The sequence below is a fragment of the Mauremys reevesii genome, linkage group 2, assembly GCF_016161935.1.
Source record: "Mauremys reevesii isolate NIE-2019 linkage group 2, ASM1616193v1, whole genome shotgun sequence".
NCBI classification, from domain to species: Eukaryota; Metazoa; Chordata; order Testudines; family Geoemydidae; genus Mauremys; species Mauremys reevesii.
The window spans coordinates 160,128,373-160,147,287 of NC_052624.1; the positions used below are offsets into that span (position 1 = coordinate 160,128,373).

The window sequence follows — 18,915 nt, forward strand, 5'->3', positions numbered from 1 at the left end:
TAGCACTGAGGGCAAGTAATCAGTCTAGTCTTAAAACGGAGCTTGATAAATTTACAGGTGGGATTATATGATGGGGGTTGCTTGCGACAGCAGAAGACTGGACTTAGTGACCCAGGAGGGCTCTCCCAGCCCTGTGTCTCACATGCCAAGCTGCATGCTCCACTGCATGTATGCAGCTGGGCCCCCCTCATGCCTATGAGATGCCAGTTGGACTTCCCAAGACTGGAGACAGACAGGAGAGGAAGGTGCAGAGCGAAGAATGGAAAGGGGGCGAATTGAATGTGATCCAATAGATTAAAAAAAACAAAACTGCAAAACCTTGCCGTGCTCATCTGCCTTCCCCTTCTCAGTCGCTGTTCACTGGGTGCTGCTTCTGGGTTAGGGATGGGAGGGGGTGAGAGACGCTGCATGGAGCCCCCATTTGGGAATGCTCCCGCCCAGTGACATCTCTCCATATTCCAGCCGGTGGCCAAGGAACCTGTCACCCCAGGACTCCATCCATTGAGGCTTTGCTGAAGGTTGCTCTTAGGTCTCACAATTCAAAGTTCCTGGGTGCTAGAGTGGGCTCCCATTGCCACCAGAGGAGCTCGCTAGGTGATACAGAGCCACTGACTCTGTTTTGTTTTGTCTTGTCTCCCCAGGACAAGGAGCCCTTGCGTTCGATCCTCCTCAAGGATGTCCTCAAAACCCACGAATGTCTAGTCAAATCTGGGTAATGCCTTTTCCTGCACTTCGGTTGGATTTGGTCCTGTTAGAAGTGAGGTGGGAGTGGCTATGAAGGGACTTTATCCTCAGAGGTGCTAGCCTGGGTGTCCCAGCCAAGTTCCAGTGGGGAGGCTGCATCCTGTCTGGCCAAGGACACCCTTCTGGTTTTGCAGATGGTTCTTCGCTTCTTGTGCGAACCTGCCCTGTAGCACTGCTGCTAAATAGGGCACTTCTGCACAGCAAGCAGCTGTCCATGGCATTGAGCCTCAGAGCTGGGGCCAGCAGCCACAGTGCTAACAGTAGCTGTGTAGACATCGCGGGTCAGGCTGGAGATCAGGCTCTGAAGTTGAGCCCGGGGCGGGGAGGAGGGGCTCCAGAGCCCAAGCTCCAGCCCGAGCCGCCATGTCTACAAGGCTGTTTGTAGTGCAAGCCTGAGTCTGTCGACCGAGGTCTGAGCCTGGCTGCTGCAGGCTGTGTAGACATGCCCACAGTGCTGTGTTATGACCCAGCAGTGGATGGATTGGCAGGATGGGCTAGTGGCTAGAGCCCTGCATGGGCGCTCGGGACCCCAGGGTCCATTTTCTGGCTCTGCCACAGGCTTCCTGAGAGATTTTGGGCAAGTCATGTAATCCCGATGTGCCTCAGTTTCCCATCTGTAAGTGGAGGTGCTAGCAGTGCCCTGCTGCATAAGGTGGCTATGAGGGTATGTGCTCAGGTACTGCAGTGAGGAAGAGACCCAGTGTCAGGAGGAGGGGGAGGGTGACATGAGGACCCTCTGGGTGGAGCAAGTATGCAAGAAAAGAAGGGGAGAATTATGGAACGTTAAGGAACAATGAGAGAGTCTGACCAATCCACAGCGGCCTGTAGGGCTCCTTTGAGAGGATAGTACTAGGGCATGAGTGAGGACTGGTAGGTCCTAATCCCAGCCCTGGCACTGACTCTCTGTGTGAGCGTCAGGAAATCACCTCAGCTCTGCGTGCCTCAATTCCCCATCTGGAAAAGGGATGTGACGAAGAGGGGCACGTAAGGGATGCAAAGGGCAGATTGTAGTTTAAGTTGCCACAGCTGAGTTCCCAGCCAGGGCTGTCACTACCTGGTTCTCCTCAGATCATGTGTTCTCTGGTGCCTTCCTTGTTTGAGTTATGCTGTGTCTCACTGGAATTCCCCAGTGGTCACATTTCACAGCCTCCCCTGTGTCACAGGTTTGCTGCTGATCTCAGGCAGTTTTTCAGGGTTGGTTTGTGGCTGGGACCCTTGCCTTTCATCGAGGACATCTTTCCAATATGTAGCACCTTTAATTTTCCCTTTATTTTGTTTTCCTGTTATCTGTCTGGAGTTGGGACCCAGCTCCCTCTGCTGGCACAGATTGCTGGCCCGGCCAAGTTACGCTGCGTCTAGACATCCCATTTCAATTAGCACCTTTGATCTGAGCAATCCCATATATTGACCTGGATGCTGGGGCTCCCGTTTTCAGAAGGAGTGAATTTACGGAGAGTAGAGCCGCTCAGAGTCCCCAGAAGGAGCTGGCAAGGGAATGCATTCCACAGCCAATTGCAGGTGGACAGCCTCAGCAAGAACACTTAACCCTTGTTAAACAGAGAGCAGAGAGACCCCCTCCCAAGCAGAGCAGCCACCCAGACTGCAACGGTGGAATAAACGCCTGTTATATTCAGGGAAGAAAGGTGGGGTGTCCCTGTGGGGATCTGGAGTGGGGCTGCAGCTTCCCATATACATCTGGGGGGAGTCAGCTGCTGGCCAGAATTCATCCCCTCCCCCTCCACCCTTGGAGCACTGAATTGGATGTGTACCTGAGGACAGCAAATGGGCGGAAAGTTAGAACTCTGCTAAATGGAGGATCACGGTCTGTGTGGCAATGAGGAGGGGCTCTGCACACATGCAGTTACTGTTTGCGAGTGAACTCCAAGCTTGGGTTTGACTTGTATTAGCCAATTGGCTAATTCTTGCCCCATCTTATGCTGGCATGACCCTAGATCTTCACCAATATAGATGTTGCCACAGTTAAAATTGTGAGAGGGAAGCACAGTGCACTGGATGCTGAATAACAGTATCTGTGCCCTTAATGAACTGAAGAAACTACTCAGGAAACTAAGACCTCTGTGATGCTGGCAGGGACAAAGGCAGCTAGGTCACATGCAGTCCAAGTACTCACCGGGCGAGTGTCCTCCACCCAGACCTATCAAACATGGTTTGGTTTTCTTCATTATCTTCTCCCTCACTTATGCATCCCTGCCCCCCAGGGTCCTGTGATGGGCACTGCTTTTGAGTCATGTTCCTTGTTTACTGGGTTTTGATGCACTGGTTTTGAATGGACCCATGTTATAAGATATGATGAAAATTAGATGAAGAATTGATTGACAGTGATTTCATAGGCAGGCTGCACAACACCTTTACTGTAATTTACTGCTTGTGATATTTGTGCTTGCACTGAGCCTTAGGAGAGCCCTGAATAAGCCCAGGCCTTTATGAATGCTGTTTTATTACCCAAATTAGCAGTGGCGATGCTGAACATATCCAAGTTGATTTAAAGGTATGGAAGTGAAAATATGAGCTAGAGCTTTAATGAAACAAACTCTTCTTGCCCTATGCAAAAACCATTTGACTGACAGAATTAGGTCACACTTGATAGTGAGGATCCGCTTATAAAGGCTAAATAAACAGTTAATAAATCAAATAGACAGGAGTAGTATGTGTTATAAGCACATCAGTAGACGGTGTTGTAGATGGTTATAATCTATGGTTATAAGCAGTTCCTTGACCTGCTGGACTTTAACAATTGACTAGCCATTTATTTAAAACCTCTATTAATCATTTATTATCCTTTATCAACTATTTATAAATGGAACTTTTGTATAAAGTGTGGCTGAGAATCATTTGGCTTGCAGACTGCAGTGCACGTGTGTAAACAAGGTGTATATGATAAGGAACACAGACCTCAATTCTATATAACTTAAGATCAATACTGAATACATCCAAGGTCTGCATTGAATATTCTGTTGTTAATGTTTTCCAGATATGAGCATAAAGAAGAAATAGTCTATCCTGCATATGATGAATTCAGGGTAACCTCTCTCTGTCTCTTGTTTCTAGTGACCTTCTCATGCGGGACAATCTGTTTGAAATCACAACGAGCTCTAGGACATTCTACATCCAGGTAAAATCATTCCTAGTTTCAGAGGACTTTGAAGTGGTTAGATAACCTGTACTGCACATGAGCTCATAATGGGGACTGGTGTTTTGTTTTGAGTTTACTGTTTTAGGCAGTAAATTTAGCTCTTGACAGTTGCTCTGAGTCACATTCATCTAAACAGGATGCTCCCTGATGGGCTTCCAACCAGAAAACACAAGTAGGTGAGTTTGTATACAACTCAGCTCAGCTTCGAGGCTCCAGTTGAGGGTTGGGGGGAGGGAGAAAAGAAAACTGCCTGGTGGTTTCAGTTCTCCAATTCAGTATATTTATAATTGCAGCAATTTGTATGGGCAGGAAGAAACATGTAGACACAAAAGTACCAACACTTAGATGAAAATCCAGATGGAGAAAGTCATGACTGAAAAATTATTTCACTAGGAGGGTAGTGAAGCACTGGAATGGGTTACCTAGGGAGGTGGTGGGATCTCCTTCCTTAGAGGTTTTTAAGGTCAGGCTGGGATGATTTATTTGGGAATTGGTCCTGCTTTGAGCAGGGGGTTGGACTAGATACCTCCTGCGGTCCAGTGGCAGATTAACAAATTTGCCGCCCCTAGGCCCACAAAAAATTGCCACGCCCCCGCTCCCCGCCCCCCCTGTGCTTGCGCCAGCTCACCTCCGCTCCCTCGCGGCAAGCCTGGGAGGGAGGGGGGAGAAGGGGAGTTGTGCCACGCTCGAGGGATGGCGGAGGTGGAGTGATGGTGAGCTGGGGCAGGGAGCGGTTCCCTGCCCCCCGCCCCCCGAAGAGTTACTCCCTGCACCCGCCGGCCCCAGGTCACCTCCCTATCCCCCGATCGCGCCGATACTCGCTTCTCCCTCCCTCCCTCCCAGCGCTTTCACACGGCAAGCCTGGGAGGGAAGGGGGAGAAGGGGAGTTGCGGCGCACTCAGGAGATGGCAGCGGTGGAGCGGAGGTGAGCTGGGGCGGGGAGCGGTTCCCGGCCCCCTGGGTTACTCCCCACCCCCGTGGGCCCCAGCTCACCTCTGCTCCGCCTCCTCCGATCGCGCCGCTACTCGCTTTTCCCTCCCTCCCAGCGCTTTCGTGCGGCAAGCCTGGGAGGAAGGAGGGAAGCGCGGCGCGCCAGGGGGAGGAGGCAGGCGGGGGATTTGGGGAAGGGGCAGAGTTGGGGAGGGGGTGTGAGCAAATTTGCCGCCCATGCAAATTTGCCACCCTAGGCCTAGGCCTTGTTGGCCTAGGAGATAATACGCCGCTGCTGAGATCCCTTCCAACCCGGATATTCTATGATTCTACGACTGCAGCTTCCTTGTCCTGAAGTTTGCTGTCAATCAGGCCAGCCCTCTTCCACTTCCTCAGGGCTGTTGATCATTCCCAGCTCCTGGTGCCACATGGAGGATGGAAAGTGAACTGAAGGCTGGCTTGCAGCGGGCTGCTTCCTGCTTTTTAGGGCAAATACTGATCCTAACACAATGATAATGCTCAGATATCTCCCTTTCCCTCTCTGGGGCACTGTGAAAACATTAGCGAATAGCAGCTGGTTATCCTCTACTTCTAGTCCCTCTAACTCTTTCTTGGGAGGCTGTCGGCCCGATTCTCCATTACGTTGTTTTTTGAACAGTCATTTACACCAGTGCAGATTGCTACCATCCTGATTTGGGAGCATTTTACATCTGCTTTGCAATGGCGTTACTGATCACATGAAGTAAACGGCAAAGAAGAGTCTGGCCCTGTACGTACAGAGCTATATAAGTTTCAGAGTGGTAGCCGTGTTAGTCTGTATCAGCAAAAAGAACGAGGAGTCCTTGTGGCACCTTAGAGACTAAGTGTGATGAAGTGGGTTTTAGCCCATGAAAGCTTATGCCCAAATAAATTTGTTAGTCTCTAAGGCCTGGTCTACACTGGGGGGGATTGATCTAAGATATGCAACTTCAGCTACGAGAATAATGTAGCTGAAGTCGACGTATCTTAGATCAAATTAAAATTACTTACTTCGCGTCCTCGCGGCGCGGGATCGACGACCGCGGCTCCGTCATCGACTTTGCTTCCGCTTCTCGCACTGCTGGGGTTCAGCAGTCGACGGGAGAGCGATCAGGGATCGATTTTATTGCATCTACATTACATGTGATAAGTCGATCCCCGATAGATAGATCGCTACCCGCCGATCCACTACCCTAAGGTGCCACAGGGCTATATAAATATCTCCTGAGTCTCCAGGGAGTGAAAGTAAAGAAAGGGCTGACAGGTAGGGAGCTGTCGTGTGTCTACACTGGGTAGTATTTACACATTGAGTCAATCTGCCAGAGAAATTTCAAAATGAACATCAGTTTAAAGACAACACTTAATTCCCCCAAACCCTTAGACTCATTCATATCTCACACACACCCCTCCCCCAACTTCAGATGGGTGTCTTTTTTCAGCAGAGACCATGCAAAGCAGTGAGTACTGCACACCCACCAAGCAGTTACAGCCAGCTGTCTTCTTTCACTGCAACAGTTCTAAGAGATCCAGCAGCCCTTGGGGAGACATGCTCTGCAGCCCCCATCTGTGCACCTCTGAGAGCTGCTGCCCCAGCTTGTCTCCTGCCCCTGACTCAGGCCTCTGAGGCTTTGGTGTATTTAGTCTATTCACTGAGCTGGTCCCCAAAACAAAATAATTCAAACTGAGCAGTATCTGGCCTGAGCATTGCAAATGCCTGTGTAAGACAGGCGGGTCTGAGCCAGCTGCAGCTGCCTCTTGGACAAAATCCAGATCGCTCGCCCCTGCAAGAGGCAGGAAGTCCCACGCTATGCCTGGCCAGTTCTGCAGCCCAGTGTCTGCTTAGCACTTCGCTGCCGGGCTGGTAAGGAGTCAGTGGGCTGCTCTGAGCCTGTGGGGAGAGGAAGTGCCCCATGTTGCTATCTAGTGCCCCCTCTGGCTGGCTGCAGGAGGGGCACTGAGGCAAGAGCTGAGTCCCCAGAGGGAAAGATGCTGCATGGTGAGGTCTCGGGGCAGTGGGAGAAGAGGCAACTGAGGGAAGCTCTCCATGTCCAAAGGATTCTCGCTGCCTGGAACGACTCATGTGAGAAGCTGCTCAGGACCCTGCCAATAGATGCCCTGTGGTCTTTGCTCCATTCAGAGCTGGGTGTCCTGTGGAGCTTCTGATTCACCCTAGAGGTGCCCACCTGCTTCTCCTTGCCTCATACAGCCCAGGGATAAATGTCCATCACCCTGAAATGTCTGCGTGGGGGCCTCTGTGTGAGGCGAGTCAGGGTGTGTCTCAGTCCCATTTCTGGTCAGACAGGCAACTCCATCACAGAAATCACCATCTCCACTCAGCCCTCACGTGGGACATCTTGGCAGAGAGACCAAGGGCTGGAGAGATTCCATTCCCCTCTGACCCCAGGGACGATTGGTTCATGCTCCCTACAAGCCAAGGCTGGGGTGCGGAGGCAGAGTGTGGGGTGGTGATGTCAAGGTTTAGGGCAGCGGATAAGTTTGTGTGTTTGTTCTGCCACACCAAGCTAGTGACATCTTTAAACGAAAATATCCAGTGGGCTCCCTGGAGACCCCTTGGTGTTGCCTTCTTGATGCATGAATGTGTTTAGCTACATGTGAGAAGCAAATAGGCAGCCAACTCCTTGCAGGAAAGCACCACCCCGGCTTGTTTTCACTGACCAGCCTCCCTCTGCAGTACCAGTGGTAGGGATTATGAAGTGGTCTGAAAGCCAAGAGGGGAATCATCCCTAGCGCTTGTCGGAGAAGGGCACATCTTTTTCCCTGGTGTGTTTCCTTCCTGCATGAACCCTTCCGCAGGGAACGCTTACTTGTGGAGAGCAGGCTGCCATGGTGAACACAGCATCAAACCCTCTCTCTGGCCTTGTCTACATTGGGAAATTGACTTGCATAGCTATTGCAAAATAGCTTATTTTGCAATAGCTATTCTGCAATGGCTCCCTGTGTGGACACTGTATTCTGGAATAAATGTGTCTCTTATTCCAGAATTATTACTCTGCTGTGGAAGTAAGTGCTTTGGAAGCAGACTAATTACTCTGGAATAAAAATCACTGTTGCTCCAGAATAGTCTCCACTTGGGAGCTATTGCAGAATAGCTTATTCTGTGCCAATCAGTTTCCTCCCATAGACAAGATCATGGACTCATCTAACAAGCTGCCTGATTTTGCTCTGCAGACTGGTTATTGCTTCGGCTTGTAAAGCCAGATGCCAGAGGACTGGCAGTTGTATCATCTCTGTTTTTGAAGCATAAAGTGCAGGCTCACAAGCCATCCTTTTATCCCAGAATCAAAATATGAGCTTTAGCAAAGCAGGAGCTCTGCAGGGCCCAGCAAAGGCTATTGCTCAGCCTTTCCAATTCACGTCACCCTCCTTTTCCACCTCAGGCTTCTGTGTGCATGTCAGTATCCAAAATGCTCTTCCAGATCCCACCTTATTCATAGCTGGGCTAGCATCCAGGGAACCCAGAAGGTCTGAGCATGCAAAGCTCTCTCCTGTGGCTGCTCTGCAGGATTTTGTTCTGTGGGAGCCTGGCTATGGTTTGTGTATGTGGGAGAAAGGAGTTTACCTGGCAGAGAGAGAACCACTGTAATCAGGAGAGTGCCTGGTCTTGGGGGGCCCCCTGGAAGGTCCTCTGCCTGTGCAGAGCCACGGTGGAGATTCTGCAGCACAGAAGCACAGAATTCAGTTTGGCCTGGAAAATCACTGGACTTTATCAGCTTCTGCTTCAGCTGACAGGCTCAGCCTTAGTTTATATGTGGGTGCCTCTTGGCTCCAGTATGGTCTCCAGCTGCTCCCTGAAAGCAACATAAGGTGCCTCCTGCCACACCGGGACTGAATAAACTACATCTGCAAAGCCCCAAACACCTGCTGACATGAGAGCGTGGGACCTGAATGCCAGTCTCCTGCAAGACAGCAAAATACAGCTCTATGCTGCCTGTCCTCTGGCCCAGATCGGGACTGCAGTGGGACCGCAACAATCGGAGATAGAAAAGGCCTGTTTGGTCTCCTCATATCCCTCCTTCAGGGGGCAGTGCAGGATGGTTCCCTACAGTCTATTTTCTAATGCTTTGCCCAGCCTTGATGGCGCTTCCTCCCCTGGGCTAGGGTGACCAGATGTCCTGATTTTATAGGGACAGTCCTGATTTTTGGATCTTTTTCTTTATATAGGCTCCTATTACCCCCCACCCTCTGTCCCAGTTTTTCACATCTGCTGTCTGGTCAGCCTAGCAGATGGGGGAGAGGGAGATCTCATGTTTTTAAAGACTGTTTCCCTGTGGCGGGAATGGGCCAGTGAGAAGGCCATGCTCACTGAAGTGTCTCTGCTCACCGTATTCTGTGTATAGCTCTTGCCCTCCGGTGGAGTTGGTTTGTAACTTTACATTTTGTCGGTTTCAGAGTAGCAGCCGTGTTAGGCCTGGTCCACACTGGGGGGCAGTGTTGAGGTAAGATACGCAACTTCAGCTATGGGAATACCGTAGCTGAAGTCGAAGTATCTTATCCCGACTTATCTCCCGTCCTCACCGCTCGGGATCGACGTCCGCGACTCCCCCGTCGACTCCGCTACCGCCACTCGCTCCGGTGGAGTTCCGGAGTCGACGGGAGCGCGTTCGGGGATCGATATATCGCGTCTAGATGAGACGCGATATATCGATCCCCACAAAATCGATCGCTACCCGCCGATTCGGCGGGTAGTCTGGACGTACCCTAAGGGTACGTCTACACCACCAGAGTAGTTCGATTTTACTTAACTCGACTTTGTGGAACCGACCTTACAAAGTCGAACGTGTGTATCCACACTAAGGACAGTAATTCGACTTTGTGAGTCCACACTAACGGGGCAAGCGTCGACATTGGAAGCGGTGCACTGTGGGCAGCTATCCCACAGTTCCCGCAGTCCCCGCTGCCCATTGGAATTCTGGGTCGAGCCCCCAATGCCTGCTGGGGGAAAAAATGTGTCGACTGTCGTCATTCAACCGTCACTCCCGCCCTCCCTCCATGAAAGCGCCGGCGGGAAATCTGTTCGCGCACTTTTCTGGGCAGTGACAGCGCGGACGCCACAGCACTGCGAGCATGGAGCCCGCTGTGATCATCGCTGCAGTTATGGCCGTTGTCAACTCCTCGCACCTTATCGTCCACCTTTTTCACAGTCAGATGCTGAGAAATCGGGCGAGGAGGCTCCGGCAGCGCGGTGAGGACATAAAGTGTGAGTGGCACAGACCTCTCTCAAAGCACGGGACCCCGCGCCGTGGACATCATGGTGGCAATGGGTCATGTTCATGCTGTGGAACGGCGATTCTGGGCCCGGGAAACAAGCACGGACTGGTGGGACCGCATAGTGCTGCAGGTCTGGGATGAATCACAGTGGCTGCGAAACTTTCGCATGCGTAAGGGCACTTTCCTTGAACTGTGTGACTTGCTGTCCCCTGCCCTGAAGCGCAAGGACACCCGCATGCGAGCAGCCCTGAGTGTGCAGAAGCGAGTGGCCATAGCCCTCTGGAAACTTGCCACGCCAGACAGCTACCGGTCAGTAGCGAACCACTTTGGCGTGGGAAAATCTACCATAGGGGTTGCTGTGATGCAAGTTGCCAACGCAATCGTTGAGCTACTGCTCTCAAAGGTAGTGACCCTGGGAAACATTCAGGTAATCATAGATGGCTTCGCCGCGATGGGATTCCCAAACTGCGGTGGGGCTATAGATGGAACTCACATCCCTATCCTGGCACCAGCCCACCAGGCCAGCCAGTATATTAACCGAAAGGGCTACTTTTCAATGGTGCTGCAAGCACTGGTGGACCATAGGGGACGTTTTACCAACATCAACGTCGGATGGCTGGGCAAGGTTCATGATGTGCGTGTTTTCAGGAACTCTGGTTTGTTTAGACGCCTGCAGGAAGGTACTTTCTTCCCGGACCACAAAATAACTGTTGGGGATGTGGAGATGCCTACAGTGATCCTCGGGGACCCAGCCTACCTGCTAATGCCCTGGCTCATGAAGCCCTATACAGGTGCCATGGACAGTGACAAAGAACTCTTCAACTACCGGCTGAGCAAGTGCAGAATGGTGGTGGAGTGTGCTTTTGGACGTCTCAAGGGGAGATGGAGAAGCTTACTGACTTGCTCTGATCTCAGCGAAACCAATATCCCCATTGTTATTGCAGCTTGCTGTGTGCTCCACAATCTCTGTGAGAGCAAGGGGGAGACCTTTATGGCGGGATGGGAGGTTGAGGCACATAGCCTGGCTGTTGATTACGCCCAGCCAGACAGCTGTGCGATTAGAAGAGCCCAGCGGGAAGCGCTGTGCATCCGGGAGGCTTTGAAAGCTAGGTTCCTCAGTGAGCAGGGTAACCTGTGACTATTAAGTTTGTTTACAGAGAAGCTGAACCTGCCCCCGTTTCTTTACCCAGTTAATGTTGACTATCCTCTGCAGTTACATACTCCATTCACCCCGTTCCCCCCATTCCAACACACGTTTAAAAATAAAATACATGGAACTTTGTTAATTAACACCGTTTTTTTAGTACTGATTTCACGGTAAAGGGTTAAAACTGGGACGCAGACTGTGGTGGGTAGGGTGTGGAGTTCTACAAAGACCGCTTCTGAACTTGAGAAATGACAGGCTCCCGCTCCTAGAGCGGTGCGCGGTGGCGGACTGGTTGTTTCAACTGAGCCTGCCACCCCTCCTTCTCGGGACTCTGTGTGTGGGGGCTATGTGACTTTGTGGCGGGGGAGGACGGTTACAGATCAGCTGCTGCGTGGCTCTGTGATTCAGGAGAAGGACCGCTGCATAAGATCTCTAACCACCCTCCCCCGCCACAAAGTCACATAGCTTCCCCCCCCCCCCCAGAACATGAAAACCACCTCCCAGACTGACCAGGGTGCCTAGTGACTGCACTGTGTGTGTGACCTGCTGCTGAACCTGCCCCCGTGTCTGTACCCTGGTAAAGGTGACTGACCTGTCCAATTACCAACCCCCTTCCCCCCTTGAAACACAGTGAGGGTGATTTCAGTGAGGGTGATGAAGAGATCCTGGCTGTCGGGGAAATCAGCATTGTTAGAGCTGTCGACTGCCTCGTCCTCCTCATCTGCTTCCTCATCTTCCCCATCTGCGAACATCTCCGAGGAACCGGCCGTCGACACTATCCCATCGTCAGAGTCCACGGTCAGTGGTGGGGTAGTGGTGGCGGCCGCACCTAGAATAGCATGCAGTGCCTTGTAGAAGCGGCATGTCTGGGGCTGGGATCCGGAGCGTCCGTTTGCCGCTTTGATCTTTTGGTAGCCTTGTCTCAGGTCCTTGATTTTCACGCGGCACTGCGTTGTATCCCGGCTGTATCTTCTGTCTCTCATGGCTTTGGAGACCTTCTTGTAGGTCTTTGCATTCCGTTTGTTGGAGCGCAGCTCCGAAAGCACAGACTCATCGCCCCACACAGCGATCAGATCCAAGACTTCCCGGTCAGTCCATGCTGGGGCCCTCTTTCTATTCTGAGATTCCCTGGACTCCTCTGCTGGAGAGCTCTGCATCGCTGCCAGTGCTGCTGAGCTCGCCACGATGTCCAAACAGGAAATGAGATTCAAACTGGCCAGACAGGAAAAGGAATTCAAATTTTCCTGGGGCATTTCCTGTGTGGCTGGTCAGAGCATCCGAGCTTGGACTGCTGTCCAGAGCATCAACAGAGTGGTGCACTGTGGGATAGCTCCCGGAGCTATTAGCGTCAAATTCCATCCACACCTAGCCTAATTCGACATGGCCATGTCGAATTTAGCGCTACTCCCCTCGTCGGGGAGGAGTACAGAAATCGAACTAAAGAGACCTGTATGTCGAACTAAATAGCTTCGTTGTGTGGACGGGTGCAGGGTTAATTCGATTTAACACTGCTAAATTCGACATAACCTCCTAGTGTAGACCAGGCCTAAGTCTGTATCCGCAAAAAGAACAGGAGAACTTGTGGCACCTTAGAGACTAACAAATTTATTTCAGCTCACGAAAGCTCATGCTGAAATAAATTTGTTAGTCTCTAAGGTGCCACAAGTTCTCCTGGTTTTTTTACATTTTGTGTTTTTTGGGGGGAAATAGCCCCGTTTTGTTTTGTTGTTTTTTAAAGATGTTGGCCATATGGCGTTGTCTCATCAGACAAAAATCACCCTGTAGGAGAATTACAGCAGCGAGCTGCTATTAATGGATCTGATCCTGCAGAGTGTTGAGTGCCTCCTGAGGGCCCAATATGTGCTGATTTCCTGAGCTGTTGGGTTTGGATACCTTAGAAGTCAGGCTAAGCATGATTTGCTCACCCCCGAAGATTGACTCATAACTGTAATCAAAAGTCAAGCCTTTTTGGTACATTTCTTGACTTTCCGAGTGGGGTGAAATCCTAATGATACATGAAGCAATTTCACAGAAATTGAGCAGGGTTTTTATTTATAAAATAGATCTGGGCTGAACTAGGTCATAAGGTATACGACCTAAGAAAAGCTTGTGACATGCTCTATATGTGGTACTTGTTAACATCAGAGATGCACTGGCCAGGCCCCCTGGATAGCATAGTTGAACTGTTGCTGCTCCAAGTGACTTGTAAAATGCAGGCAGAAATCTCATTTTTGGCTGGTATGTTTTGCAGGCAGACAGCCCTGAAGATATGCACAGCTGGATCAAAGCAATCACAGAGGCGATGCAGGCTCTGAAAAGCCGCCCAAGGGTAGGTCATATCCTTTCCTCTTCACATTTAGCATCAATTAAAGAGCCATTATTTTTAAGCTGATGTGATTTATTTAGCGGCTTGTGCAAATGTTCAGTGAATTAATCAGTTTCCAGGATGAGACCCTGCTGTCTCTGGATTTGTCTACCACTCATGCAAAAAAAGTTTAAAAAATAAGAAGAAGTTAGGAGAAGTCATTCAGTCTAGCTTGGCTATGAAATCAGCAATGCTCCCTGAAGCCTGGGCAAAAGATTCAGCAACAGCAAAAGCTGATTTGCATAGTTAACTTAATTCTCTTGTCCTTGCCTTGAAGCCTGAAGCATATACAGTACTAAAGTCCTGATCTCTAGAATCATCCTCCAGGATGCTTAGAGCAATTTCTACAGGAACTAACTCCCACCTTTCCTCCTCTGCTCTGCCTGTCTTTTTGCAGGAAATGTCCTTCGCAAGATCCATTTCTTCTATGAGCAGGCCTGGGTGCTCCAATCTTTCAAGCTCCTTGATCCCCTCCTTGCCCCGAATGAGACAGCCCGGGGATGAGAGGAAAGCACTCTGCAAAACCCCTTCTACCCCATCCTGGCAGCCTTGGACACCAGTGCCGCAGCCAGGAGGGAAGCAGCCCATGATAGAGGAGATGACCAGGCATATGAGAGACTCAGTGTTTGTGCCCTCATTCACAGAGTGTGATGCTGGAGCCATGCAGCAGAGGCGTGTACGGCACAGATCTGAACCCCAGCACATTAAAGAGAAGCCATTTGTGTTTAACCTGGATGACGACAACATCCGGACCTCTGATGTGTAACCAAACCCAGGCTCTTTTTGCCTTCAGTTGTTTTTTTTTTTTTTTAAATGATGAACTCTGTTGATAGCAGTTTAATGCAAAGGTACCTTGATTCTACCCCAGCCACATGTAGTGGTATCAGCTAGCCCGAGCCAGCATAGTGCGCCACTTGTGTAATAACCATTGCAATGTGATGTATTCCGTCTGCTGAAACAGAGCAGAGTTTGGACTGGAAGAGCTGGTCTCCTCAGTACAAGTGTGGATATGTGTGCTGAGTGCATTGAGCCAGATTAATCTCTGGTGAAACTCCATTTAATTATCCGAGATGAATTTGTCCTGTTTTTGCCAACTCTCTCCAGTGATATACGCTTTAGGTAGAACCACTTCCCTTGATAGTGTTGCTTTCCCAGAAAAGGAAGTGGAGGTCACATATTTCTAACAGTTCCCCTCTTCCCCACCCCTCCACCGAAAGCCCACCTTTAACAGCCCAGTTTCTTTCTGTACCACCAGGCTGCCAGTGGTGAGCATGAGAACTGAAGCAGCTGCTGGAGGAAGGCAATGAGAACTGTCAGTAGCAAAGGCAGCCCTTTGTTTTATTAGGAGGACATCACTGTGACGACTTAAACCCATTTTGTGCTCACTTTGTGCAGGCATAAATGACGACCACACATGGTGTAAATTGGAAAGCATCAGCGCCCAGTGCCTAAGCTGACAAAACAGCACTACCTTTAGCAAATACCGTGGTTCTGAATTATTGGGAATCATGCAGGAAATATAGGACAAGATATTGTCAAAGGCACAGAGGGCAGTTAGGTGCCCAGTTCTCATTGACTTTCAGTAGGAGATGGATGCTTAACTCTCCCATACAGGCCAAAAAGGAATGAATGAGTCACACTAGGAAATCTGCTGTGTTTGTAAAAAGAAAGAACACTGCAACTTTAAAACTGGCTTCCTAGGAGACCAGCTCTTCACAGTGGCCAACTAACAATGTATTAACAAATCTATTTTCTTTGAAGTAACTCCTTTTCTAGCCATGGCCTTTACATGACGTCAGACTCTGGAAAAAGCTCCTTGTTCAGACCTATGTAACACTTCATGCATTGATGATAACAAACATGTTTCTTGGTATATTTATATTTTTTTAAAAATGTGAGTCAAGGATAACACCACTTCTTTGCAGACTAGGTGTAACTGAGTATCTGTGGCAAGAATATTCTCAGGTATGTATCCAATCTTGCATTGCATACACTTGGGCACAAAGACTTAATTAAAATGCCTGAATCTTGAAGTATTAAATAATGTGTAGTGAAAGCAGAATATTTACAACTAAATTTGGATGATTTGGCCATCCAACCAGCATGCACTCTCCACCTTTATGTGTAAATAAGCAGAACTCTTTTTTTAAGCAGTGCAAACGTGGCATTAACCCATAACAAAACAAGCTGATGCACAAAGGGTATAAAGCAATTTACAGCAGAGAGAGTGTTTTGATCTTTTTCACCTAAGAAGTGGGTAAGTAATCACTCTCAGCTAGACACCACACAACTCTCTTTCCTGTCTCTTTATTTCCTGTGGGGGTTTTTAATAGTGGCTCAGGTTGTTCTGTGATTTTTTTTTTTTAAGACTTTGTAAAGCCTGCACAAGGCAGGTGCACCTCTTACATCGCTATTTAGAGGGCTTCAGTGGTTCATAGGCCATTTGCCAGCCCTCTGCGTAGGGGGGAGTTTCACCCAGGACGAAAAGCTATCCATTCTTTCCATTTGTGTGTCCAGCTGCTTCTGCACCAAGCCTTTTCCCCTCCCACCCTTACTCAAACAAAACCACCAGTGACTTCCTTGGGAATTTTGCCTGATTAAGCACAAAGGATGAGGTGCTGTTTATCTAAAAAGCAGCACATCTAGCTAGAAACCCTTATCCAAGGCTAAAGCAAGTTCAAACCACCGTAAGTAATTAAAAGCATCCCTTGCTTTATTATTAAGACATTGTTGAATGGGTTGCAAGTTCCAGCTATTCATAGTTTCAGTGCTACCTACACTCCTAGAAACTGACCTTCGTGAACAGAAGGCAGCAGCTGTAGATAAGGGCCCCCAGTGAAGCCATGCTAGCATTTTTACCATGGACGGTAGACTTGCTCTGAAAAGGGTTAGATGAGGTAGTTAAAATCTGGTGGGACCTAGAACTCTGCCTATGCTAGGTGCTCCCTGTTAGCAAGCGTGAGAGATCTTTAAGGGGGGAAAAGGCTAGTGTAAACCCTGCCGAAGACTCCAAATGGAATTTCGTGTCCTAACCCAGACATGTGCATGCATGCTCTTGCCATCTTTAATAAACTGAAGTTGATACCTCAGTCTTAAATGTTCCAATCATACTGCGGCAGCTGTAGGTTTGGGATCTCTTGGAGTGGTCTTGAGATAGCAAAGATTTCTACTTCTTTTTATTGTCTGACAGTTGTCATTGGCTGTATGAAGCAATGCCATGTGCCCTACAAACTCTGCTTAACATTACTCCACTGGAGAAAATCCCTTTGTTTTGTCCTGGCCTGCACTGATTTAACTGTTTTAAGAACTATATGTGAGCCTGGTCCAAACTCAGTTCGGGGCCAAATGGGGCTTTATCATGGTTTGGCCCATGAGTACAGATGGAGCCAAATCACGTTATAACTAAACTGAAATAATATGTTCTTGCTTCTATTTCTACCTGTACCAAAGGGTTTTTCGGTAACCCACACAGGCCAGCCAAAATCCATTCCAACCCTGGCCAAAACCATGTTCAAACCGTACTTGAGCACAGCGGTTAAATAAGACTGAAAACCCTTGTGTAGAACAACAGTATCTGTCAATCTCAGGTTTCCATAGGGCACCCATCGCTGTGGTGTTTAGGCTGTGACCAATGTTACGCTGAGAGCAAGGATTGGAGGTGAGGGCTCAAAGATTAACTTGGAACCTTTGCCACTGGGTCAGACCAAAGGTCCATCTAGCCCAATATGCTGTCTTCCGACAGTGGCCAATGCCAGGTGCCCCAGAGGGAATGAACAGAACAGGTAATCATCAAGTGATCCATCCCCTGTTGCCCATTCCCAGCTTCTGGCAAACAGAGGCTAGGGACACCATCTCTGCCCATCCTGGCTAATAGCCATTGATGGACCTATCCTCCATGAATTTATCTAGTTCTTTTTTGAACCCTGTTATAGACTTGGCCTTCACAACATCCTCTGGCAAGGAGTTTCACAGGTTGACTGTGCGCTGCGTGAAGAAGAACTTCCTTTTCTTTGTTTTAAACCTGCTGCCTATTAATTTCATTTGGTGACCCCTAGTCATAAGAACAGCCGTACTGGGTCAGACCAAAGGTCCATCTAGCCCAGTATCTGTCTACCGACAGTGGCCAATGCCAGGTGCCCCAGAGGGAGTGAACCTAACAGGCAATGATCAAGTGATCTCTCTCCTGCCAGCCATCTCCGTCCTCTAACAAACAGAGGCTAGGGACACCATTCCTTACTCTAGTCCTTGTGTTATGAGTAAATAACACTTCCTTATTTACTTTCTCCACACCAGTCATGATTTTATAGACGTCAATCATATCCCCCCTTTACCCTAATGGTTCAGAATCAGGTGTGTGCATAATGTGTGCTACTGTTATGGGAATAGTAATACCAACAAAAGTGACCACTAGAAGCATAGGCTACAATTTTTATGCCTGGGGCAGGGGAGGGGAATCCTCTTTCTAAACAATGGACTTCAGACACATATCCCTGGCTCTGCCCACCATATTCTTCAGGGTTGTAATGTACATTTAAAAGACAAATGAGGGTTTGCCTAATAAGAAGGGAGGATAGTTTGAAAATCTGTACATACTGACTCACCACAGAATGAAATTAAAGTAGCACTTACATGCATTGCTTCAGCCCCATATTTTCAGATTCTAGTAGTGTTGAGGATGCACAGCTTTTGGAGAGAGAGGCCAGTTTTAGAATTTTTAAAGTAATATCTGGTGAATGCAAATAGGTCAACATGACTGTAATACAGCCTGAATGTAGTTGCACCTTTTGTCTTCATAGACACAGCTGGCCAGAGCATGATTTAATAATGTTACATGCTTGGGGGGACAGATTTCAGGAATCCATGCTGAATTCTTTTACTCTTTTATATTTCAGTTCTAGTCAAAACAACTAAGTACAAATGTATACTTTTATATTTCCTGCCAACCTATTTAAAATATTGAATGGAGTCCCCCACTTCAGGTCAATCAGTTCAAACAATGATTCTATGGGAGACACTGGGAAATGCTGAAACAATGAATATGAATTGGAATCAATGTAAATGGTAAAACAAAAGTTATATTACTGAATTGTAGGAGTCTACATTTGGATTGGGTTTTTTCCCTTTGGCTTTATTTGCACTAGATTTTCTCTTTTATACTGTTGTGAGGTTTTTTTGTTGTTTTTTTCAGCTGACCTGCTGTTTAGCTAATAAAACATCTGCTTTTGACTATATGTAACCATTTGATGTGATTGTGAATATAAAGCCCTGAGTGGCATCACTCAGACTTACTGCCATGAGGGAGCCCTGTGTCTGAGAACATTAATTACA

General features: G+C 48.8%; 1 protein-coding gene across 2 annotated transcripts in view; it reads left to right on the forward strand.

Moving 5' to 3' along the window:
- The window catches only part of PLEKHA2 (pleckstrin homology domain containing A2), a 56,631-nt gene extending 39,236 nt beyond the window's left edge, over positions 1-17,395 (forward strand). For both annotated transcript variants that reach the window (XM_039526264.1, XM_039526265.1), the window contains exons 9-12: positions 642-712; positions 3,814-3,877; positions 13,474-13,551; positions 13,985-17,395. In XM_039526264.1, coding sequence (XP_039382198.1) covers positions 642-712; positions 3,814-3,877; positions 13,474-13,551; positions 13,985-14,353 — 582 coding nt within the window. In that variant the 3' untranslated portion in view covers positions 14,354-17,395. The remainder of the gene's footprint in view (positions 1-641; positions 713-3,813; positions 3,878-13,473; positions 13,552-13,984) is intronic.
- Positions 17,396-18,915: the final 1,520 nt, after the last annotated feature.